The 23,133-nt window shown below is 39.0% G+C and overlaps 1 protein-coding gene across 1 annotated transcript in view; it reads right to left on the bottom strand.

Annotated features, from left to right (window-relative positions):
* The window catches only part of USH2A (usherin), a 571,481-nt gene that overhangs the window by 194,567 nt on the left and 353,781 nt on the right, over positions 1 to 23,133 (bottom strand). The window contains exon 37 of the mRNA XM_027827110.3: positions 22,294 to 22,473. Within this exon, the coding sequence (XP_027682911.2) occupies positions 22,294 to 22,473 (180 nt within the window). The remainder of the gene's footprint in view (positions 1 to 22,293; positions 22,474 to 23,133) is intronic.

The raw sequence follows: 23,133 nt of genomic DNA, 5'->3' as shown, positions 1-23,133 counted from the left end.
AATATCACTGGGTTGAGAGCAATGCCCAAAACGCAAAAGGAATTCAGATGTAACATTCTCTCCCACCTGTTAGTATATCAGTCCCCACCCCAAGCCTGATTCTGCCAACTTTACTCACATTGAAATCAAAGGAACATCTCATTGAGGAAGTATTATTCAATGTGAGTAGCAGGGCAGCAAAGTCAGGAACTTTATTCAAATACCCCTCCCCTTCTCTCATTAAAAACTTAACACACATTTTGGTAAATCAGATACTCAGCTGGTATAAATGAATGTAGATCCACTGAAGTCTGAGGATTTGGAACAGTACTACTTCCATTTGTTTAATTCTAACTTTTATTGAGTGGGCCCAGGAATTCCAGGTTCCGAGGCAGCTCTTCAACTGGTATCAATCGGTGCAATCCCATTGAAGTGATTTACACCAGCTGAGATTGTGACATTATGTTTTTCTCACCATGAAGGACTAACCTGCTTGATAAACCTTTCATGTATAACACATATGACATTTGTATATTGGATGCCAAAACAGCATATTTTCAGAACGTTAAATAGAAAGGTTGGATTATTTGATTTTTTTTTTTCATTTAAACTTTTGTAAAATGCTGGTGTCTTTGATGGTTCAGTAGTTATCATCTGCCTCTTTCTGTGGTCATCCAAATAGAAATTTTTCATTGCTGTTCTCTTTTTCTGGTACCAGGCTGACTGGAAGATTACTGTAAACCAATCTATGGTTCAGCATGTTCAACTGCACCTGCATTAAGGAACTGCAAATGATTGGCAGAACTACTAAACTGGGCACTTGGGTAAGCAGCACGTTGTAATTTAGTTTTATGATCTTCATGTACCATGTGAAGAATAGCTGTCTCCCAAGTGGCAAAAAACAGACATTGTGACCACATGGTGCCTGAATTCTTTCTGCTAGAGTTTAAAGATTAAGTTCTTCTCTCAGTTACCATACATTTGTGTAAATCGAGAGACTCCACTGATGTCAATGAAATTGTTCTAGATTAACACTGATAAACTAAAATCAGAATTTGGCATGCAATATGTTTTAAAATCTGCGTGTGCAAAATACAGTACACATACATAATCATTCATTATTTTAGCATCCATTTGTAAAGTGCCTTGTATGGTCAATTGTAAGTAAGCTCTGCCAGTACAAAATGAGAACAAAAATAAATAGCAATTAAAATAAAAATACTTTGCATTACTGTAGTGCCTTTCATCAAAGGACCTCAAAATGCTTTTACAAACATTCACTAATTAAGCCACACAATCCCTCTATGGAGGTAGGGCACCATCTCATTCAAAATTAAATTGCATCTGAAGTTTAAATGTACCAACTGTTTAAGTACACACACAAACTCTACATAGATCAAGACCAGAAGTATACCACCACTAGCTGAAAATGCCGGGGGAATTCAGGTAAGGGAATCTAATTAACTCACTGGTAATCTGGCCAACAAGCTGGGGTTCACACCACTATATTTGAGAAAAGTATTATGAAAATAACATATTGCCTGCAAAGTGTGTGGTCCGCTGGCTGGGTCACTGAACTGTGCTTATTCCCAGCTCTGCCGGTAGCCTGCTGTGTGTGACTTTAGGCAAGTGCTTCGAAGCCCTCTATATGCCTTAGATATCTCATCTGTAAAATGGAGACAATGACTTACCTCTTTTGTAAAGCCCTTTGAGATTCACAAATGAAAAGGATCAAATAAACTCTATGTATTTTTATTAATTATTATGGTGGTACAGGAATGTTCAAGTGACAAATATGTAGCTGTTTGATAGTCAACTATTTACAATACAGATATGAATTTAGTTGCCTAGATAATCAAAAATTAGAGGTCCAAATATATGTCATTGTACTGGTACAATGAAAAGAACGGTAGAGAATGTGGGCCAAACTCATCCCCTGTGTAGGTCCATTGACTTAATTTGGTCCTTTGAGGTTTTCAAATCTTAGAATGTACAAAATATATACCTTTTGTATAAAGGATTTCCTGGATCTTGTAGAGAATGTCATTAATACGCATTGTGAAAAAGAAGACTACAGGAAGACTACTCACTTCTGAGTCTCTGTTGAGTAATAACTAGAAAGGTGCTCTAGAAAACTAGTCACATTTTGATCATTAAAACTTCGAAGTGTTTCACAAACAACCTGATCATTCTAAATTAAATATAGAACATATTCTGGTTATTTCAGCTACTTCCCATAACTGAGATGTTAATGTAATATTTCCCTCAGTTTAACCCCTTTTATCCTACTCTTATTCCCCAAAGTACCCAAGCAATAACTGGTAACCAGAAATAATTTAGCTGTAGGTTTCTCAACAGAAGAGCCATGTATCTATCAGCTTGATATATTGTCTTTAAGATGCAATGTTGCTCAAAAAGCTCCCCTCAAGCTTTAATATCACCCTCGGGGCAACCACTCTATTTGCAACCTACTGAATCAACATCTTGTCCAGTAAATCCTAACTAGACCTGGTTAAAAAAAAAATCATGCTTCATCTACAAAAAGAGAGTATAAAGGATGGGAAAAAGTCTTTAATTACCTGTCTACCTTAACTATTGTATTGTGAGAGCAAATGGAGAAAGAATTATGCATAATAAATGGTTTAAACTGGCAATACCACCAGTTTGGAGAGAAAATGTAATCTAGGCAATAAGATACAGGAAGATGAGCCAAGAGATGCATTCTACTCCCAACTCTGTCACGGACTTGCTGAGTGGCTTCTGAAAAGTCACTGAACATCTGTGCCTCAGTTTCCTCGACAAAAAAGGAGCTAATGATAGATCTCTAAGATTTATGCTATGCATCCGATGAAGTGAGCTGTAGCTCACGAAAGCTCATGCTCAAATAAACTGGTTAGTCTCTAAGGTGCCACAAGTACTCCTTTTCTTTTTACGAATACAGACTAACACGGCTGTTACTCTGAAACCTGTCAAAGATGACTGAGGATGAAAAGCCTTTATACAGTGGCTGCACTGTACGTGTTTCCTCTATTCTGAAAGACTCTACTGCTTTGAGAGATTTACCAATCACAAGTGTTTTCCAACGTCCATAGGGCAATCTCTCTCAAAAACACAAGAAACTTTTAAACTGCAGTCACCAAAACTAATCATTATTATTTGAATGATAAAATGTTATATCCATTAAATGGATCTGCATTATGCTACACTTCAGTACAATGCCACATAAGTTAATGAGAGCAAGAACATGCTGAAGGGCTACATTCTAATATCTATTAAATGGGTGTAAAATTCAGAGTAATTCCAGTGAATTTATTCTAGATTTTCAGTGGTTGTAACTGAGATCAGAACTGGTCCTCACGCTGGTATATCCATAGTATCTGCAGAAGGCAAACACAACAGTTTATAACTATGCAAATGTAATTCTAATAGTATGCCACATCTGCACATGCAAAATATTTTAAAATAGCACAGGTGCTGCATTTGCTTCTTATCTAAATGTTTTCCTTACACATGTGTGCATGCAAACTATGACAGCAGACATTTAACTACTGGGGAAGGAATTGGCTCTTCACAGTTTGTTGCCATAAGATTGAGGCGCTATTGCAATGATAACATAGTTCTGTCACTCTGTCTTTGGATGAATGTCTCCTTAAGTCATGTTCACTCTTGCCCTTTTCCAGGTCTAATTCACACACTTCGTTTCTTTATTTCACTGCATTGTTGTTTAGCCACCTCTGATTCATTTTCTCATAGGTGTCCATTCTAAGACCATGTTATTCTAGTCACTTTTTCTGGCAATATGTTCTGCACCTTGACATTTGTTTCTCTTGTTTTTCCTCAAGCATGCGTGTTACCTTGGTGTTTGTTCTGTCCGCATAATTCCTATCATTGCTTTCTCCATAATTCTCGGTATAGGCACATGTTTTTGTCTCATTTACTCAGTGAGAGACCATGTTGCTGGGCCATATGTCATCACTAGAAGGGCATGGTAGTTATAAACCTTTATCTATTGCCAAAACAGAAGATTGCTTTTTCTGATTTTCACAGGTGCACTAGAGTCATTCTGGTTTCTCTTTTAACTCCTTCAGTCAGAACATCTCACTTATTCAATGTGTAATATACACATCCAATATTCTTGGGTTTTTCTTTTCAGTTATGTACCCAAGCATCTTATCCTATCTGCAATGTCACTATTGCACATGATCCATCCTACACTTTGTAGATCTCAGAGCTGATCTCTGCTATCCCGACATATTGTTTGAAAAAGGATGGGTTTGCGGGCCCACTCACAGCAGACAGTACTTTCTCTTTTCTTGCTCGGGTTTGGAAGTCTTCACTGAGGTGTACCTTTCCTTCTGACTTAGTCATCTGCCTGTTCTTTTGTTGGCATTTTGTGGAGGTCTTTAGTAGCAGTTCTGCCACTGGGACACTGACCTACTCAGAAAAATTTGATTTTTGAAATTTTATTTTAATCCTTAAATCTGTTTTTATCCCAATTTTGTGTGTAATTCGTAGCTGTTAATTTAAGATCAAACTGCATTCATCTGCATGCAACAATAGCTATTCCAGTCACCCAAACTGTATAGTACAACTTTATTAGGCAATGGCAAAACAGCACCAGCAATGGGACTTCAACAAAGCTTTGTTCAATGGCCTGGCGGCCACAGTGAAAAACTGAAGGACCGTTTTAACACAGCACTCTTACGGGGCCTGACTTCAATGGAGTTACTCCTGGTTTACATCAGTTTAAGTAAGAACAAAATTAGAGCTGATCTTTTCATACAATCTTAACTGTATTCAGGGCATCAGCTTCTGAAGTGAACAGAAGTGTAACAGATTTCCCCTTTCCAAAAGCATTAATTACCCCATCCTGAAGTCAAGGCTGTAGGAGCAGCATTTAAGATGTGTGTCCTGTGCCTTATGTTGTTTTAAGACGAGAGCACAGGCACACTATTTCAGTCAAGTTATATAGAAGTTTATCCGCACTACCCAACTTGAACTTCTGCTAAACTACAGAAGATACAAAAGAATGCCAACAGACAATTAGTTGACTGATTATTGATTATAAATACCTGTCAGAGACACAATTTATAACTGCTCAGTAAAACCAATTATTTGTCATGATGTTTAAAAGGGTACCCAGCCAATACTATTACATAGTAAAGCGACTTTAAAAACTTCCCCCATGTACAATATTCATATGGGTGTCACAAAGTCCTTCTAAAACCACAGGTGAATAAAAGTGACTGAATCCTTTCCACTCCCCACACAAAGGCTATGTCTACACTACTGCCAGATCAACGCTATGGCGATCGATGCACGGGGCGGTCGATTTAGCAGGTATAGTGAAGACCCACTAAATCGACAGCAGAGCATTCTCCGGTCGACCCCGGTACTCCACCGGTAACAAGAAGAGTAAGGCAAGTCGACGGGAGAGTGTCTCCCGTCGACCCAGCACAGCGTAGACACCGCAGTAAGTTGATCTAAGCTACATCGACTCCAGCTATGTTATTCACATAACAGAGCTGTGTAACTTAAGTTGACTTACTGTGGTAGTGTAGACATAGCCAAGCTCTTGCAAACAACATAACCACACCTTTTCACTACCTCGGAGAGTGCATGTAGCAGAAGAAGGGACAGGATTCTGCCCATCTACTCTGTGTGTGTTATCTGCAGGTGTTTTATGAACGGTCTTAAGAAGGGAAACTCAGAGCTGAAATTCTCATTTGTTATACCTTTTTGGGGTACAATATCTTATTTGGATTTATTTGGATTCCCTTGAAGATCAAGAGTCTGAACAGTCTGAACATTTTCTGTTGGAGCAGTGCATATATCAGGGAACTGAAAGCAGCCTACAGAGCCTTTAACTCTAGGTTGTTGGTTCAAATCTAGCCTATGGTAGTAACAAACAAACCATTACCACTTGATGGTTTTAATGGGAACATTAGCTTCAGTGGGTTGTCCTTCGTATGTGTCTTAAGAGGTACGATAAAGTAGGACACTAGATTGGCACTGTGATTAGTTCAGTACTAATTTTTTTATATGAACCTTTTTAAAGCAATGTATCTGAGGCATCTGTAAAAGCTTTACAGTAATATTGCACCTAACAGCTGGAGTAAAATACTGCCCTTCTGTGTAGGATCCATGCTTGAAGTTGTGGCCAAGGAGAACAGTTTTGAGAAGAGCACAGGTCAGGCGGGCCTGGGATGGGCAGCCACACCACACAGCATGTTGCATACTTACTGCTTCTTCGAAAAGCTAGGGTATACTGAAGGTGACTGCAGGACTCATGGTCACTAGATCACACTCCATCCAGCCATGATGTGCCTGACACCATGACATGCAATTTACTCCCTTATCATTCTTTCCCCACCTGCTGAGTGGGAAAGAAAGATATCCTTCATCTTCTACTCCCAGTAGGGATGGTGTCCCTAGCCTCTGTTTGCCAGAAGCTGGGAATGGGCAACAGGGGATGGCTCACTTGATGCTTACCTGTTCTGTTCATTCCCTCTAAAGCACCCTGAATTGGCCACTGTTGGAAGACAGGATACTGAGCTAGATGGACCTTTGGTCTGACCCAGTACGGCTGTTATGTTCTTAGTAATTTATCCATGCAACACAGTAGGATTTGGTCCTTACTGAATTCTTTTATATATAATACAAATATAGATTTATGAAAGGAAAATATGTAAAGCTCAGTGGGTCCTACTTATCATATTTAAACCTGAATTCCTGTATTAGCGATAGTTTTTTTTGGATAATTGCTGTGCATAGATTACTAAGGTCATAACATGGCTCAGGCAAAGTCAATTTCACAAAGATGGTCATCTATGGCATTGCTGTCCTTTTAGGTTGTTTGAAAATAGAGTTATGGTAGCTTCGTGAAGTGCATAAAACAAGCACTTACTGTAACTCAACTGAAAACTGAACCTCAGAATTCTTTTTCCCCGTAACGGTTGAATTTCTCTTTGCAAAGGTGCTCCCTTTGGACATTCATAAACACACTAATAATTTACAAGAGCAAGAAGTTCTCTCTCTTCTCCTTTCCTGTTTACATGTGTGGGCATGTACTCTACAACTTCACCTGAAAGCAAACTGTTTAGTGTTTTCATTTATTTGACTGCTGCAATGTGCTGTGGTTTATAAATGAAAAGGATAAGGAAAACAAAATATTTTACATTTTGACTAAAAAGGAACGATATGGTCCATTGTCTGTATTAATAACCAAAACATGCCACAGAGCAGACATGTTGCTAAAGATCACCCTTAACCACCCTTAACAACATTGAGTAATAATTTCCAAGGAGGCTACTTGCAGAACAAGGTACTACTCAACATGGTGGGGTAGCAGAATCTGGCCCTTAAAAACCAGTCACAGTTTTGGACTGGATTCTGATATTGTTATTCATGTCAACTAGCAGCCTACTCCATTAATAGTCCCATATAGATGATTTCCCTAGTACTCACGGGAGTGAAGTGCTACTTTGCGTGAATAAGTGTAGCAAAATCAGTCCCACTGTTACTAAACAAAAAGAGAGATGTTTGTCAATTAATCTCACCTGTTTATCATCTACAGAATAAGAGGCCAGTTACCTAAACGTTAGCTGGCTATTGTGCATGAAGGATCCAATAACTAATGTGAGAAGTGACTGCTAAGTATGCACTGAGCAACTAGAGAAAGATCTGGACTACAAGTTCAAACTAGTCTAACTTGTTTAGATTCTTTTAGCTTCAGCACAGCTAGTAAAACTTATCTATAACAAAAAAACATTTCCACTGACTTTGACCCTTTTTTCTGTTTGCAAACTTTCTGCAAACAGATCATTCTTTTTAAAAATGTATTATTTGGGATGTTGAATCTCTCAGGGAGAAGACTGAGAGCCCTGCAGGGAGAAAGATATAGTGGGAGATAAGCAGGCTAGGAAATCATAGGACACTTCAAATATTTTCTGGTCCTCTTTTTCCACATTTAATATATTTGGCTAGGCATTTGGATGGCAAATTTTACAGTAGCTGAGTACTTCCTTATGTGCTGGAGACACAAATATATAAACCAATTTTATTAGCTGTCTAGTACATTTTACAATCAATTCTGTCTTGTCACATTCACATCAAGTAACTGCGTGTACACAGGGTCGCCAGGTGAGCACTTTATGCACAAATATAATTGTTCACATGTGAACATGCTCATTTGCACACAAATGCCCTCCTCAAACATTCAGGGGGAAAAAAACACACACACCCCCAAAGAAAAGTTTGCCTGAATATTCATGGAGGGTGGGGGGAGAGAAGGGAGGTTGAAGATGGTGACATAGAAAGACATTCTTGTGGCTAAGGGGATCTGGGTTCAGTCCCTGCCTCTGCTACAGACTGCCTGTATCAACCCTGGGCAAGTCACGAAGTCTCCAATCCAGCAAACCTTTACTCATGTGCTTAAACATAACCATGTGGATACTGTCCATAGAACTACTCAGGTGCTGAAAGTTAAGTACATGTGTGTAAGGGTTTTCAGGACCAAGGTTTTAGTCTCTCTATACTTTAGATCCTCATTTGTTAAATAAGGTTAACCATACTACTTCTTTTCTCCCAATCATTGTTTGTCTTGTCCCGTTTATATTGTGAGCTTTTCAGGGGAGGGACTATCTTTTAATATGTGTAACGTGCATCATACACATCACATTACGGCTTTGGCTCTTGAGCCTCAAGGTGCTACTGTAATAAAATAAATAAAGGTGGTTTGGCTTCACTGTAATTCAGATTCTGTGAATATGTTAATGAATAAGCTTCTCCACTGTTTACTCAAGTGTAGTACTCTGTGAGAAGTACAGAGAGTTAGACCATGAGATTACATACATACCAATTTCCTTAATCTTCTGGAATTTATCTGGGTAAAGTAAATTTTTGGTGTATAAGAATAACAACCTGTTCTTGGGTTTGGTGCATAAGAAAATGTATACTGAAAAGCACCATGAAGACGAAGGGGTACATTCCCAGAGAATACATGGGGTTTTAGCCATTCCCTTCCTATCTACCTTATGGTTTAAGGGCCCAGTACCGCAGCATCTAAACATCTTCCATGGTCATAAATTGGTATAACTTGGTTCCCACTGGACTTCATGGGGTCTTTACCTCCTTTCCTTTCCCCGGTTATAGGAAACTTTGTCCATTTAATGGAAATGTGAGTCATGCACCTAAAAACTGCATGCATAATCCTTCAAAAATTTACCCCTAAATGGTTTAGTAGTGTCTTCTAAATCTTAGCTTTCTGTAAATTTCCTTTTAGTTACAACTGTATTTTAGCAAATGGAAGCTAAGAAATTATCTTACTACTTTCTTCAGTTAAACTGTATTTTCTAGTATGAAGAAGAATATCATTTCCTGCTTACCAGAGGTGAATGGGAATGAAAACAAACCCATCAAAGCAACAATATTAAGTGGAAATGCCAGTTTGTGCATTATCTTAACCTACTGCCTTCAATTCTCTATAAAGCATATACCCTTTGAAGTAGCCTGTATGCTCTAGTTTACAAAAAAAAAAAAACTACAGCGTATGGCAGGCTCAGACAAAATACCAAAACTGATTGTATATTTTATTAAAAGCCTATTTTTCTCTCTCTCTCTCTTTTTTTTTTTTTTAAGAAAAGTCTAATTTGGTTGTTGTTCCCTTAGGTACACAGTACACAGTTCATAATTCATTTGATATAAAATGTCAGTTTAGATTCTTGCACTTCTTTGATAAATGAGAAAAAACATGTACATTTCAATTTCCGTCTACACAGTTCTACCAACAAACCAGGCCCCCCACTCCCATTGTGCTGCTCAAAGACCTTTGTGTTCAATTAAACATCAAGATTCAGAAACTTTAGGGAATGATATTTCCAAGACATACAGTACAAATATGAGACTGGGAAAAAAGGTAATCATTTTCCTACCAGGTAAAATGATCTCTCCCAAAGAGCACCTTTGATCTCCGAATTAGTTCTCAGTTATAATTTAATATATCACAATTGTTAGCAGCTTTCCTTACATTCATATATAAAGTGATATAGTCAGCTCCACAAAGCAAACCACCACATTCTGCGTCTTTTTCTCTTCTCAACATTTGCTTGTGCCTCTATACCCATGAGTGCTAATGGGGAAAATGTGTGCATATCACAGGAAGTGTGGGGAACTCATTTAATGGAATCAGTGATCATTCATATTGTAGAGCAGTTTTGCCTACATCACCCAAGCCTGTCATTGACTGGCACGCTGTACTAACAACAGAAGATCTACGTGCAAAACAGTAGGATCAGGCCTTTAGTTGTATGAGGAAATTATTACAATTAGAAAAATAGCAAAACACTATGTCTATGTAACTATTAGTTATTATCTCATGTAACAAGTGAGATCCAGCCTGATAAACCCAAACAGTAAAATGTACAGAGTAAACAAAAATTCTTATCACTTCTCAAAACTGCCAACTACTATGCTATGGCTGTCACGTCACATTACAAGCTGGTATCATAGTGGCAGTATCCATAAATTAATACATATTAGAAAATAGCCAATTTAGGACCAGATTCTGAAATTTACTCACCCTGACAAATAATTCATTTGATTGGCAGTATGAGTAAGATGTTACTTGTTCTGAGCAAAGGTATCAGAATCTGGTCCATAAGTAAAGAAGTTGCAAGTTAGCTTTGCAGCACTGAGGTGTAATCAGGGTTGCGTCAATGGGTTGCGTCAATATCTAATAACAATAATGCTGACTAAGGAAAAATAGTCCTTCTTGGCTAGGACCCCAAGGGAAATAATCTCTGCCAAATTCAGAGCTAAAAGAGAAAAGGGGAACCAGGAAGCAGACTGTGACACAGTCATAATCCAGTTCCTGGTCTTCTCCTGGGGAAGAAGAACTAAGCTTTCTCAGTACAATTGAGCCTACAATGCTTTCCATTCATTGATCTCAATACAATTATTAAATCTGATATTCACTTTTTGATATTCACTCTGTTGTTAAAGACATTACAAATACACCGTATATTCATTAATGCACCGTTGGCACCAGATCCTCAGCTGGTGCTAACTGCAATAGCTCCATTTGAGTTAATGGACATATACACTCAGTGTACACCATTGAGGATCTGCCCCTCAGCATCTTGACTACAAAGGACTTGAACACTGGTTTCTTGTTCAAAAATTGGCTGGCCTAGCCTAATTGTTTGTAATCACTTTAGTTTCACTGTAGCATGTATTCAAGTCCAAGCTAAGTTGGCTGTGTTTTGCCCAGCATCCCAAAACATAAGCAGAGGCACTACTGCCAACTCTGCATATATAAATGACAGCACATTAAGTGATGGAAAGGAAGACTCATGAAAACACTATTCCAGTTTTCTTCTATTGTTTTTCAAGAAATGTAAAAGGCAATTATACTTCCTTTTTTTAAACCAAGAGACCACGCCACTGATTTTACGGAGTAAGCTTTCAAAACCATTGTGGAGGTTTTTTAGCTGCCTGACTCTCACTAAAATCAACAGGAGTCTCCAATACTCCAATTTCACACAATACTCTGAAAATGGTAATTTTCCTAAGAGTGATGGTCTGAGATATAGTTCAACAGAGTCCTCAAAACTTCTGAGAAGAACAAAACAAAAAAGAGAAGAAAAGTCACTGCAGGTTTTCTTGCAATGGGACGCACCAAAGAGCTGTGAGTGTGTCGTTTGGTCTGTGAAGCTGTGACACAGTAATAAGAGCATTTTGCATTTTCAGATGATAGTGAAAACATTCACCTTCCCAGAGAACAGTGTAGAGATCTATCATCAGGCACTGATCTGAGTTCTCTGCTCAGACATTGACTCCCTTTGTGGCCAAATTCAGCGTTGGTGATGTGTGTGAAACCCCAGTGCCTGCATGTCTGTGACCAGAGCAGAATGTAAGCCTCTGTTTCTGTAAAGTGAGAACAGCTGCTTCACAAGAGTGTTGAGGGCTAATTAGTGAATGTTTACAGGGAGCTTTAAAAACACGAAATCACTATATAAATATTAAGAAGGTGCTGAATAGTGCCATTGTGACATGAGTCACTTCTCTCTCCCATCATGAGTGATTAGGATAGTAACTTCAGTAGGAAGCCATCCCTTGACCAGATCCTTTTTAAGTGATCCTTTTTTTTTGTTTTTGTCAGAGGGAAAGGTAAGGGGCTGCACACGGACACAAAGCTACAAACAGAAGTGTAACACACATGTATGTGTGTATAATCACGCAGACACAGAAAAAAAGTCATGGTGAGAAGAAAAAAAACTGCATGGGGGTCAGCATCCAATGCTATTGTCAGGACTCACAAAGAACTTGATCGCAACCTTAACCTCCACAATAAGGGCCAGTGTATAACTGTGCTTTGTCATGAGCAGACCAGAGAATGCACTGTGGCACAGACAGTCTGAGGTTCTCCACTGATTTCCCCTTGCTTTGAGAAAGGAGCAAGTTATTTCACCTCTTGTCATGGAACAGCTTACTCTCTCCTGCAGGCCAGCCAGTTAACCCTAAGAATTGCACCAAGGAGGCTCCTTCACGAGCAGAGAGAGAATAATAAATTATGATAAGTAGGGAGAGGTCAATATCCAGTGATAGACGTGACTCCAAAATAAATAAATCTCTTTTAAAAATAGCATGAATTCTGAAGAGACTTAAGAACCAAATGAAAGTTAAAGATAGGATCAGATTTATTTTCAAACTAAACAAAATGCCAGCCATGTAGGGGCTATTTTAATCAGAAAGGAAAGATACAAAGGCAAGAGCACTTTAATGGCAATGATTCTTAAGGAACAATGTCTCTCATTTTATCCCCTGGTGAAGAGGAGAAAAAATAGTGGTTTTGATTTCTCCCCACCCTTCTATTCTTGCCCTCAGGAAGCTCTTAAGAGAGTCCCTTAATTTCTTTCTCCCCCTATGTAAACCACATGAGAATATGTAAACATGTTAGGCTGGCAGAACTTTGCTGGAGGCTTGTAGAGTCCATTGTAAGCAGAGGAACTTCAAAGCTTCCTCTGCTGTGCTCACTAACACAAAGTTGGTGCTTTAGTCATATGTTTTATAAGTAGAATAACCTCTACAATCATGATGTCTTAATGCAGGAAGTACAAAAAGTAAATGACAAAAACCTGAAATTGGCCTCGACTCCCAGTTTATGAAAATGCCATCTTGCTGTAGAAACTGCAGCAGTGTTGTCCAAAATAAAATAAAAGGAGCGTAGAAAAGGGCTCAAATCATGCGACTGCAGCAGCATAAAAAATAGGTTCCCAACACCCCCCCACAACTTGTATATATGTAAAAACAGGTGACAGGACAAATTCATGATGTGATTTCTCACACATCTTCGGTATATTTTCACTAGGAACATATTTTTATTGTAGGATGTATCACAAAGCATGACGACTTTATTAGGAGTTCTTAACAGTCTTGGAAAGATTTACACTGAATGAAAAACAGTACACAAATAGGCTTAAGATTTTATATAAATTGCATAGATCATCTAAATTGTGCACTTGTTTTATACACAGTTGAATAGGACTGACAAGAAGTTTATATGGTGAGAGACTGCCATTTTAAAATACCATCCACTACTAAATCCCACAACAGCCTGGTTTCCATATTTTTTATATATTTTTCTGTGTTCATATACCAGTTTCTAGTTCTCTAGCATAAAATATATTCTGGTGCAGTTTGTCTGCAAACGACTATGCACCACTTAAGACTTATGCTAATGACTAAAGTTCTGCAGAGATCTAGAGTGAGCCCCCTGCACCTAGCTACAGCTAAGCCACCCAATTCACCATGCGCTAGGGCAATCACTTCGTAACTGGCCACATCAGCTTCTGGGTTAATTGCACCTTTATAAATGTACTATCTTGAGCTGTTTGATGTGTTGTCTCATCTGCATTCCCAAATCCAGTACAAATATCCAGAACCTCCCAGATCATACAAAGCTGCAGATACTCGGTCAGGTCTTTGATCACCTCCTCACTCTAGCTGCTTTACACTGCTTCTGGAGGAAGTAGCCTAAAAACTGATGTAACAGCTAAGTAGTGATTGTGCAAGTGTATGGAGAATCCTTGGGTGGTTTAGCTATAGCTATGCCACGCCTTCACAGCTCCCAAAGGATGGGACAGGAGACAGGGCTCTTGCAGGCTAGGTCAGAGGAAAGAGGCGTGGCAAGAATGCCACTGAACTGATAATAACCAGAGAGGGGAGGCTTGTTGAAACTAGGTGCAATTTAGAACAGCTGGCTCAAATTAGCCCCTGGGTGGCTCAAATTCAGTGAGGCAGGTGTACCACTGTGCCCCACCCCCATTTGAATTTGAAAATGTGGTCTTTCACCTGTGCTCCCCTTGCCCCCCATTTGCACTTTGTCTTAGGCCAGCTAGAAAATATAATACTGCCTTTCCCCAACCCTTTCCCCACCCGCCAGCCCACACACACACACACACACTCACTATCAGCTCCCTGAAAATGATTTGCTGCACAGATTAGGAAAGGGAGGATAAAAGCGAGAAGGAGAACTAATGAAAGTGACAATCAGATAAATATAGCTAAGGCTAGAGGGGGATTTTTGTTTCATTTGAGACATGAGAACAACTCCCACTTTACCACATAAAGACATTTACAACCCTACCCTCATATCCCATGCCACCATCCTTATGGCCAAAAGCTGGATGTCCACACAGTTTATCATTGTTACTCCTTAATTAAGCAAGACATTGCTGAATGACATAGCGCTAGCGTGTCCTCTCCTCAGACACTGCCCGCTTATTGAATGGTGATCACAATTTTCATTCAAAACCTTTTAACACCCTCTCCCCCAAACACACACAAATGGTCTTTTGGGGTAAGTGAAAACTTTTCTGAGAACCTTCTGTTTCTTAAAAAGATTCCAGTTTTTCATCCAAACTGGAACTGTTGCTATTTTGAAATATCAGAGGTTTCAAAATTAAGTATTTTAAAATGTTGATATTTCAAAATACCAAAACCTTGAGCTTTTCCTTTTTGCCACTAAATGCAACAGAATGAGGATCAAAACATCTTTTTTTCATTCTTATTTTTTTCTGATTTCATATTTTCCCTGTTGCCACTCTCACTTTTTAAAATAAGAAGTTTGGAAAAGGCTACAAAAAGGACAATGGCTCCCCCCATCCCAAACATTATTCCATTCCATTCAGAGGCAAAACGGGGCATGGGGGGAGGATAAGGACTGAGGATGGAGAAGAAATATCATCATCAACATCAGAAATTTGAAATATTTGCTTTTTTCTTTAAAAAATTCAAGAAACGTGATTTTTTTTAAATTTTGTTTTGGAATGAAATTACTCAAAATTTCAAAAATATTGATGAAACTTTTTCCTTTTTTTTATTGGACCAGATTTAACATGGACTCTCATGGCATGGCAATTCATACCCACTGGGTCACAGGAATAACCCCAATATTGTGGCCTTTAGCCCCATCCTTAAATACTTTGGACCTGACCATCCCATCCTTACATCACTAAATATTCATTCATTCAAGTAGTCTCAATGTCTTCAAGGAGACTACTTTTATGAGTAAATGCTCACCAGTATAAAAGATTGCACAATCTGGCTCTTATTTATTTATAAAATTAGGTCAATGATCTCTGCCATGTGGTCTAATATCCAGTCTCATAGCTTGCTCCCTAAGGTAAAAGTGTCAGGTGGCCCTCTGGCTGCAGTATTTGTAGTCATGTAAGAAGTTGGTGATCAAACACCAAGGGCTGTACACACGGAGGCTCACTTTTCAATCTTGTGAATAAAGAAAGGAATAGCCTGAGCATGGAGGAAGCTGAGTGCCATGAGAAAAAGACCCAATGGAGGATGAGTCCAGTAAAGAAACTGAAAGCTCCCTCACTTGTGCATCTCTGTATCTGAGTAAATCATAAATACAAATACGTCCCATAAATTATGCTAAAAATTAAAGAGATCCCTTTCACTGTTTATGCAGCCATTTTCTTAATTAGAGAGTGGCTTCTAGAGGTGGGAAGGGAATTGGTTTTCCCAGCCCACAAAGGTTTTTGAGATTTTGAAAGTTTCCCCATTCCTCATCAGGCTGGAATCAAGAGATCTGTGAAACTTGTCAAAAGACACCCCTTCTGGAATTGCTAATAGCCTGGTGGTTGGGCACACACCTGGGCTGTGGGAAACCCTAGCTCAAGTGTCTGCTCTGCATGATTCAGACCAGTGTCATGAACCTGAGTCCCCTAATTCCAGATGAGTGCCCCTACCACCGGACTACTGGCTATTCTAGAGTGGGTCTCTCTCAATCTTTTCTGCTGAAGCTGTTCCAACTTGTACAAATAACTAAATATTTATTGGAGTAGGAACTTGAACCTGAGTCTACACATCCCAGGAAAGTGCCTTAACCATGAGCTATAGAGTCAGTTTCTTTCTCTCTCTCTAGTTTGGGCCAGAAATCCCATCCTGGACCTGAGAAACTGGGACATTCCCACAAAGAGTTTCCGTTTCAATTAACTGGCATTTCCCCATTGTACAGGGGGTTCATTCACCGCAGGAGTACCTTCTCATGGCCAGGTATGGTGCAGTTGCTGTCTGTATGGTGCCCCCCTCTCCCCCAACAGTCACTCTTCCTGTAACTTGGCCCTCTGGCCAGGTCATGCTTTAGTCCACCCCTTCTAGTGTAAGAGAGAGTCCAACCAAGCTGTAGTCCGATGATCTTACAGTAGGTCTTCCATCTGTCTCTGATCTCTGTGGCCTTTACACCCCTTACCTCAGGGGTTCCCCCCCCCCACCTTCCTTGGTGGCTGGTAGGGGAACCGAGGCCCTCTCTCTACTCTGGGTTCCAGCCCAGGGACCCTGTAGCTGGCAGCCAAGGTCTACTCCCTCAAACTCCTTGCTGCCTTCCTAGACTGCTTCCTACCGTTTCTATCTGCCAGAGGATGGCTGCAGACTCTCTCCCTGCAGCTTCTTTTTGTTACTAGTTATTGGTTTTATAATCACCAACCAGCCACAGGTGCCAACTCCAGGGCAGGAGCACTCACCAAAAAAAACCCTGTGGATGCTCAGCAACCACCAGCAGCCCTGCGGATCAGTTCTTCCTCCCCCAGCCATCCTGCCTCCTGCAATCAGCTGTTCAGCAGCCTGTAAGAAGCACTGGGGCGTGGGGGAGGAGCGGGGCCAGGAAGAGGCAGGGGGTGGGAAGAGGCGGGGCGTGGGTGGGGGATCGGGAGAAGGGATAGAGTGGGGGTGGGGCCTGGGGCAGAGCGGGGGCCAAGCACCCCCGGGGAATGTGGGAAGTCGGCGCCTCTGCAACCAGCCCCTCTTTAGCTGGTCTTCATTGTTAGTTAGCTTGGCTTTCTGTATCTGCCAGGTATGTTAATTGCCCTCTCAGGTCCATATTAACCCTGTCAGGGCCTGTGTGGGGTACACACTCCATCACACTGATGAACATCTGTTTCACTGAAAACCTTCCATCCAGCTCTAGTGGCTTCCCTTCCCTCTTTCACATGGGAACAAGAGCAACAGCCAGAAGGAGCCCAGAAGCCTAGGGGGTTCTTTCCACAAAGCAGCTGGCCTCCCCTCCTCTGTCCACATGGAATACAGCACAAGCAGCCAGGAAGAGCCTTCACAGACTCCTGAATATTCACTCCACCCTGCCTCTCAACTGTGCTCACCTTCCTTCCTTTCCCCTTCTACCTCCTTCCCCCTCAGTTTCCCTGTCTCACTCCAACAATCCTGTTCTCTCTCACACTTCAACCCTAAGTGTCCTGAAAAAAACAAAGAACACAACATCTAATCTAAGTGTTTGTAATATAAATAAAACAAACATACAAAAAGAGGACACAAATCTGGCACAATGAGAATATCTGCCATCATCCTGATCATTTTGCTCAGATGTTATTTATTTATTATAATTATTTGTTATTTTTATTATAGTTGCACCTAGAGGCGCCAACTGGGCATTGTACAATTGTATATTAGGAGAGAATCTTTGCTTACAATCCAAATAGACAAGGCAACTGAAAAATGAGAGCACAGAAGTATTATTGTCTCCATTTTAAAAGTACAGCATATTGTAATCCCTTCCACGACACTTCAACTGTTTCTTGTCTAACTGGAATGGAAGCTCTTTGCACCAGTGATTGTATGCATCTTCCTCTCTGTTTGTACATCAACTAGTGCAATGTCACCCTGATACAGAGAGAGATCTTTGGGTGCTACCATATCACAAATAAATAATAATTATTAATACATGCATACTATGTAAAGAGGATTTTGTTTGCAGTTTATATTTTGTATTTTTTTATATCATTTTCAAACCTTAAATGCATTTAGCTAATTCCATTAATTTTAAAACAATTTTATTTCCAGCATTTTTTTATTAGCTTAAAACCTCAAACTGGTGCAGAGGCTTGTTAACACAGTACCTTTTACAACTTCTACCAAAGCAGTTTAGAATAAGATAAATAGAATGAATTTATTCTTTTTTGGGAAAATAGAAAACTCAGAAGAAATCTGTTTCTACCTCTACGGTATGAAATTTGTCACTAATCATTTTAAACTATGCCCTTTTATGCTGCTTCTGTCTCTTTTTGCTTTCTGTGCAGTTCTTTGATGTAACAAAGACAGTTTCAGACAAGATTTCAGTTCTTCTGGAAAAAAAATAAGCTTTAAGTCTTGAGGCAAAATGCAGTGTATTTAAAATTTATACACTCCATAATGCCTTTGTTCTGAACTTGAACATCCTGCAAAACTTCTCTGCTTTCTTTGCCTTCCAACTCTAAGATAATTTGTTCTCCTGGTTTCAGCTTATTATTATGCAAAAGTGACTTTAACTCGTGGTTCCATCATTTAACTACATGCACAGTCATGGCTGACCCTTTCTGATCAATTGCCAATCCATACAGGTTTGACTGATAAAAGAGCCAATTAGATTTAAGCAAATTAAGGGACATCACCAATGTCAACCACTTATTAAACTGAATGCTGAATTCCATGCATACAAAACACTAATGCACCAAGTCCCATTAAGAGTTGAAATCCTAACCCCATTAGTAACTCTGGACCGCTACAGGGTAAGGGTCAAAAGAAAGTTTCATATTTATGGATTAACATTTGGATTCAATTTTTATTTTATTTTTTAATTCTTTTCCAAGAACTCTTGAACCTGAATTACAATTCTAGTCAAGCACTTATATAAAATATATTCTTTATTTCTGAGAAGGTTGGTTTTTTTTTAAAGTATTGAATTTAAGCATTGCAACTCGGTTTGGTATTTTAAGTAAACTCAAAGAACTGCATTCCCAGAAATTAAGATGATACATTTTCTTAAGTAACTGATAAGACCAATATGCATAATAGTACATGGCTTAATAAAGTATAATATATTTCAAACAAAAATCAAAGAAAACAAAGACACCTTGTCTGAAAATTAGTGAATCAACTGAAAAAATACCCACTATTTAATAGTATTGATTTGTTGTGACTATTAAGATGGAATTCTCATTTGTTCTCTACCTTTCCACCTGATTTATGGTCTTTTATCATACTCTATAATGTATTCTCCATAGTGCATATTTTTGAACAGTAGAGTTTTTTGTGCTCCTTGAAAAGTTATTGCTACAGTTTTGCACCCACTAAAAGACTATAATTAATCTTTATGTATTTAGGTCTCAACCCCCATACATTACTAAATACTATAAACCTTGTAGTGTTCCAGAGACCACCCTCCCTTTTTAGGCAACCTTCTGTCCAAAGAAACCCTTTCCCTGTCCAAGTATCCCCAAATGTATTAAGTAAAACTCTTCACCATCTTTGCTACATACCACTTAATCAAGCAATTTTTGTCACTCCCTTGTGTGATGAGTTACTACAGGTGGCTCTATATTCCTGATCACACTTTTTAAACACTTCTGTATGAAACAATGCTTCTGTCACTATTTCCCACGGATGTAGTCTTAAATTTCATTGATCAAGAACCATGGAAGTTAAAAGATGGAGTCTAAGATAGGGTCAAACTGCCATCATGTGCACAGTTCAAGGACATACATGGGTATAAATCATCAGAATTTGACCCACAGTTTTTATCTATAACCGTGCAGAATCAAATCCGGTAGCCTTGTTTCATTCCTTGGGGTCAAGCAAAACTCCCACTGATATCAATGAGTGAAATCCCAGCCCCTATGAAGTCAATGGCAAAATTTCCACTTACTTCAATGGGGCCAGTATTCCCCCCAATAACTTCAATGTACAGGATCTGTCCCACTGATAAATAACTATTACACTTAGAATATAGCATTATGAATTAGAATGTTATTGCATTCAAATTAAACAGTGATTATAATAAAACATAATGGAAAGGTAAATATGGATTACAGAATGTCATATATATCAGTACTTCTTTCATATGCACTGATTCATTTATTATTCATTTCTGTATGGCTCACAATCCAGTGGAAAATGGTATGGAAGATTTCTTTAATAACTCTCAGTGCTAATTTAATTCTACTTAAACACACATATTCTAGTGAATGCCACATGCTTTCAGCATGATTTTATGTGTAAATCAGGATAATATGTTTTCAGATCATTAAGTAAAAGGAAGCATGAACTAAAACCTATTTAATCAATGAGGTATTGCTTTTAAACTACCACAAGGTCATAAAAAAGATAATTTCAAAGCTATAAGTTTCCTAATTGTAATCAACAACAATCTAATGATGAAAGAAAGTATATCCTAATGGCTATCATAAACTTGTGCACATCCTTGACTATCTTCAGAGATCCTGTATCTTTTCATTTTTTAAAACTGTCAGCACCAAATTTCTGATTCCTTCCTTCAAAATCGAACAATCACACACAGATTAAATGCGATGTTAATGGATAGCTTCAATAAACAATTTATCTCCAATTTAGTTTATTATAATAAAACCATATTTTTGTTTCTTAGCATTGGATAGAGGTTAGTCCACTATTAGAAGTGTACAGTATATTATGTGAATTGATCCTCTTTTCCTGTTGAAGAATTGTCCATACACAGTTTACAATTTTTCCTTAGTCAAAGTTATTTGCAACACATTTGTTTACAAATAATTTTTGGTCAGTACATTATTTGCAAACATATCGTTGTGAGTATTATTTGATATTTGTGTTATGTTGGCTAGTTTTTACTGTATATGTAGGTTCCCTGGCATTGTTCCTGGTCCTTTGCTCCATAAATATACTATTAAGGATCAGCCTGTTGTTTAGCTCTCATTTATAGATTCAAAATTCACTTTTAGGAATATTCACTTACATTTCACTGTTTCTGCAAACATTCCTGCTAGAAAATTCATTCATTAGAATATTAATGTAAAGACAATACAAAAGGGACACAAACCCATCTGATGTGAATTCAGGCTTTCATTTCAGTGAGTATTCAGATAAAATGTTTGCAGGTATTTGTTCAGCTGTGGTATGAAGCATATTTCAAACCTTTCTTGATAGATAACTTACCAAAAGTGCACTGGATCCTCACCTGGTGTAAATCAGCATAGTTCCATTGATTTCAGTAGATCTACACCAATTTGTGATTCCAGCCAGTATGCTGCTGAAACTGAACTTTACCATTAACAAACCAACCACTTCAAAATATATCCAACCAATACTGTCCTTGTGCATAGCTTACACTTTCTATACAAAATCCGATTACCCTCTGCAGCCTGCGCACTTATCTAGGTTCTTGTATCAGACTAGCCTATCACTATACTAGCTGAGTGCCTCTCACAAATTAACAAAAAATGCAGGACATTTCACATTCACACACACAAACTTATGGCTATCTACCTCTGCCCAGATATCTTACAGTTTTTAAGATGTGCAATAGGTCGTATTAGAAGCTGAACCCAACCATTTTGCGAGTAACAGTTGCTAACGCAAACGTTCCTCTGAACTTCAAATACTAAGGGCTTGGCTACACTTACATTTTATAGCGCTCTAACTTGCTGGCTCAGGGGAGTGAAAAATCACCCCCTTGAGCGCAGTAAGTCAGAGTGCTTTAAAGCACTAGTGTAAACAGGCTCCCAGCACTCGGAGCTTATCCCCTCGTAGAGGTGGATTACCAGGAGCGCTGGGAGAGCTCTCTTCCAGCGCTCGCACGCGAACACACTGACACTTCCAAGTGCTGACGCGGGAGCGCTCTCGCGACAGCACTTTGAAGTTTCCAGTGTAGCCATGCCCTCAGTTGCAATAATAAACAATGTGTTCAACAGAACAACACGGCACAACATAACGGTATATTTGTAACATGCAGAGTAACAGAACTTTTTTTCTACTTACCCCCTGGAGGCATGGCTATTGTTATGGGATCACTTATCACGCAGCCTTGGCTATTGGAAGCATTTATTTGTATAGTGTAGTTAGCAAATGGAATCAGTCCTCTAATGGGCACCCATATGTTGGATTCTTTGCTGCTGTGTAAGATCTTTGTGCCATTTACAATAGTGTAATTAGCACTAGCTGTTCAAAACAAAAAGGGGGGGAGAACAATAGTTAGGTTTTATACCTACTGCAATTCCTATTCTTTATGGACCAAGGTCTGACGCTACTGGTGCCAATGCGGATTTTGCCATTGACTTCAATGGGAGGAAGCGATGACCCCATTTGAACATTTAATATTTTGTGCCCAATTTTCTCCTTTCTTCATGAATAGCTTGTGGTATTTGTAAGGTACCATAAGAACTAACCATACAGTACAGAAAGAGATTGCTATAGGCTGAAAACATGGGCCAACATTTGAGAGTCATTAGTGTTCTGACTGTTGCTTCACAGCTGTTCAAATGAGCAGGATCATTCAAAAAGTTTAGGGATGAAATCCTGGACCCATAGAAGTCAACAGCAAAATTCTCATTGACTTGATGGGGCCAGGATTTCTGCCTAGAAATTTGTACTTCCATCAAAGCGGTAGATCACTCCCATTTGCATATGTGAGAACTACAAACATTGGCTGAAAAGTACATGGACTCAAATGTGATCTTGGACCTAGTGCCTAGTGAAGGAGGAAGAGAGATTGACAGTATTCTATTTTATGAAGTGTCCAAAGGAACCTACAGGCTTTCAGTTGAACTGGGAGATTTGCATGACTAAGTCCCTTAGGCCTCTTGGAAAATCCAACCCTTT

The sequence above is a fragment of the Chelonia mydas genome, chromosome 3, assembly GCF_015237465.2.
Source record: "Chelonia mydas isolate rCheMyd1 chromosome 3, rCheMyd1.pri.v2, whole genome shotgun sequence".
NCBI classification, from domain to species: domain Eukaryota; kingdom Metazoa; phylum Chordata; order Testudines; family Cheloniidae; genus Chelonia; species Chelonia mydas.
Note: the sequence above shows the minus strand (reverse complement) of the source record. Positions and strands in the feature narration are given on the sequence as shown.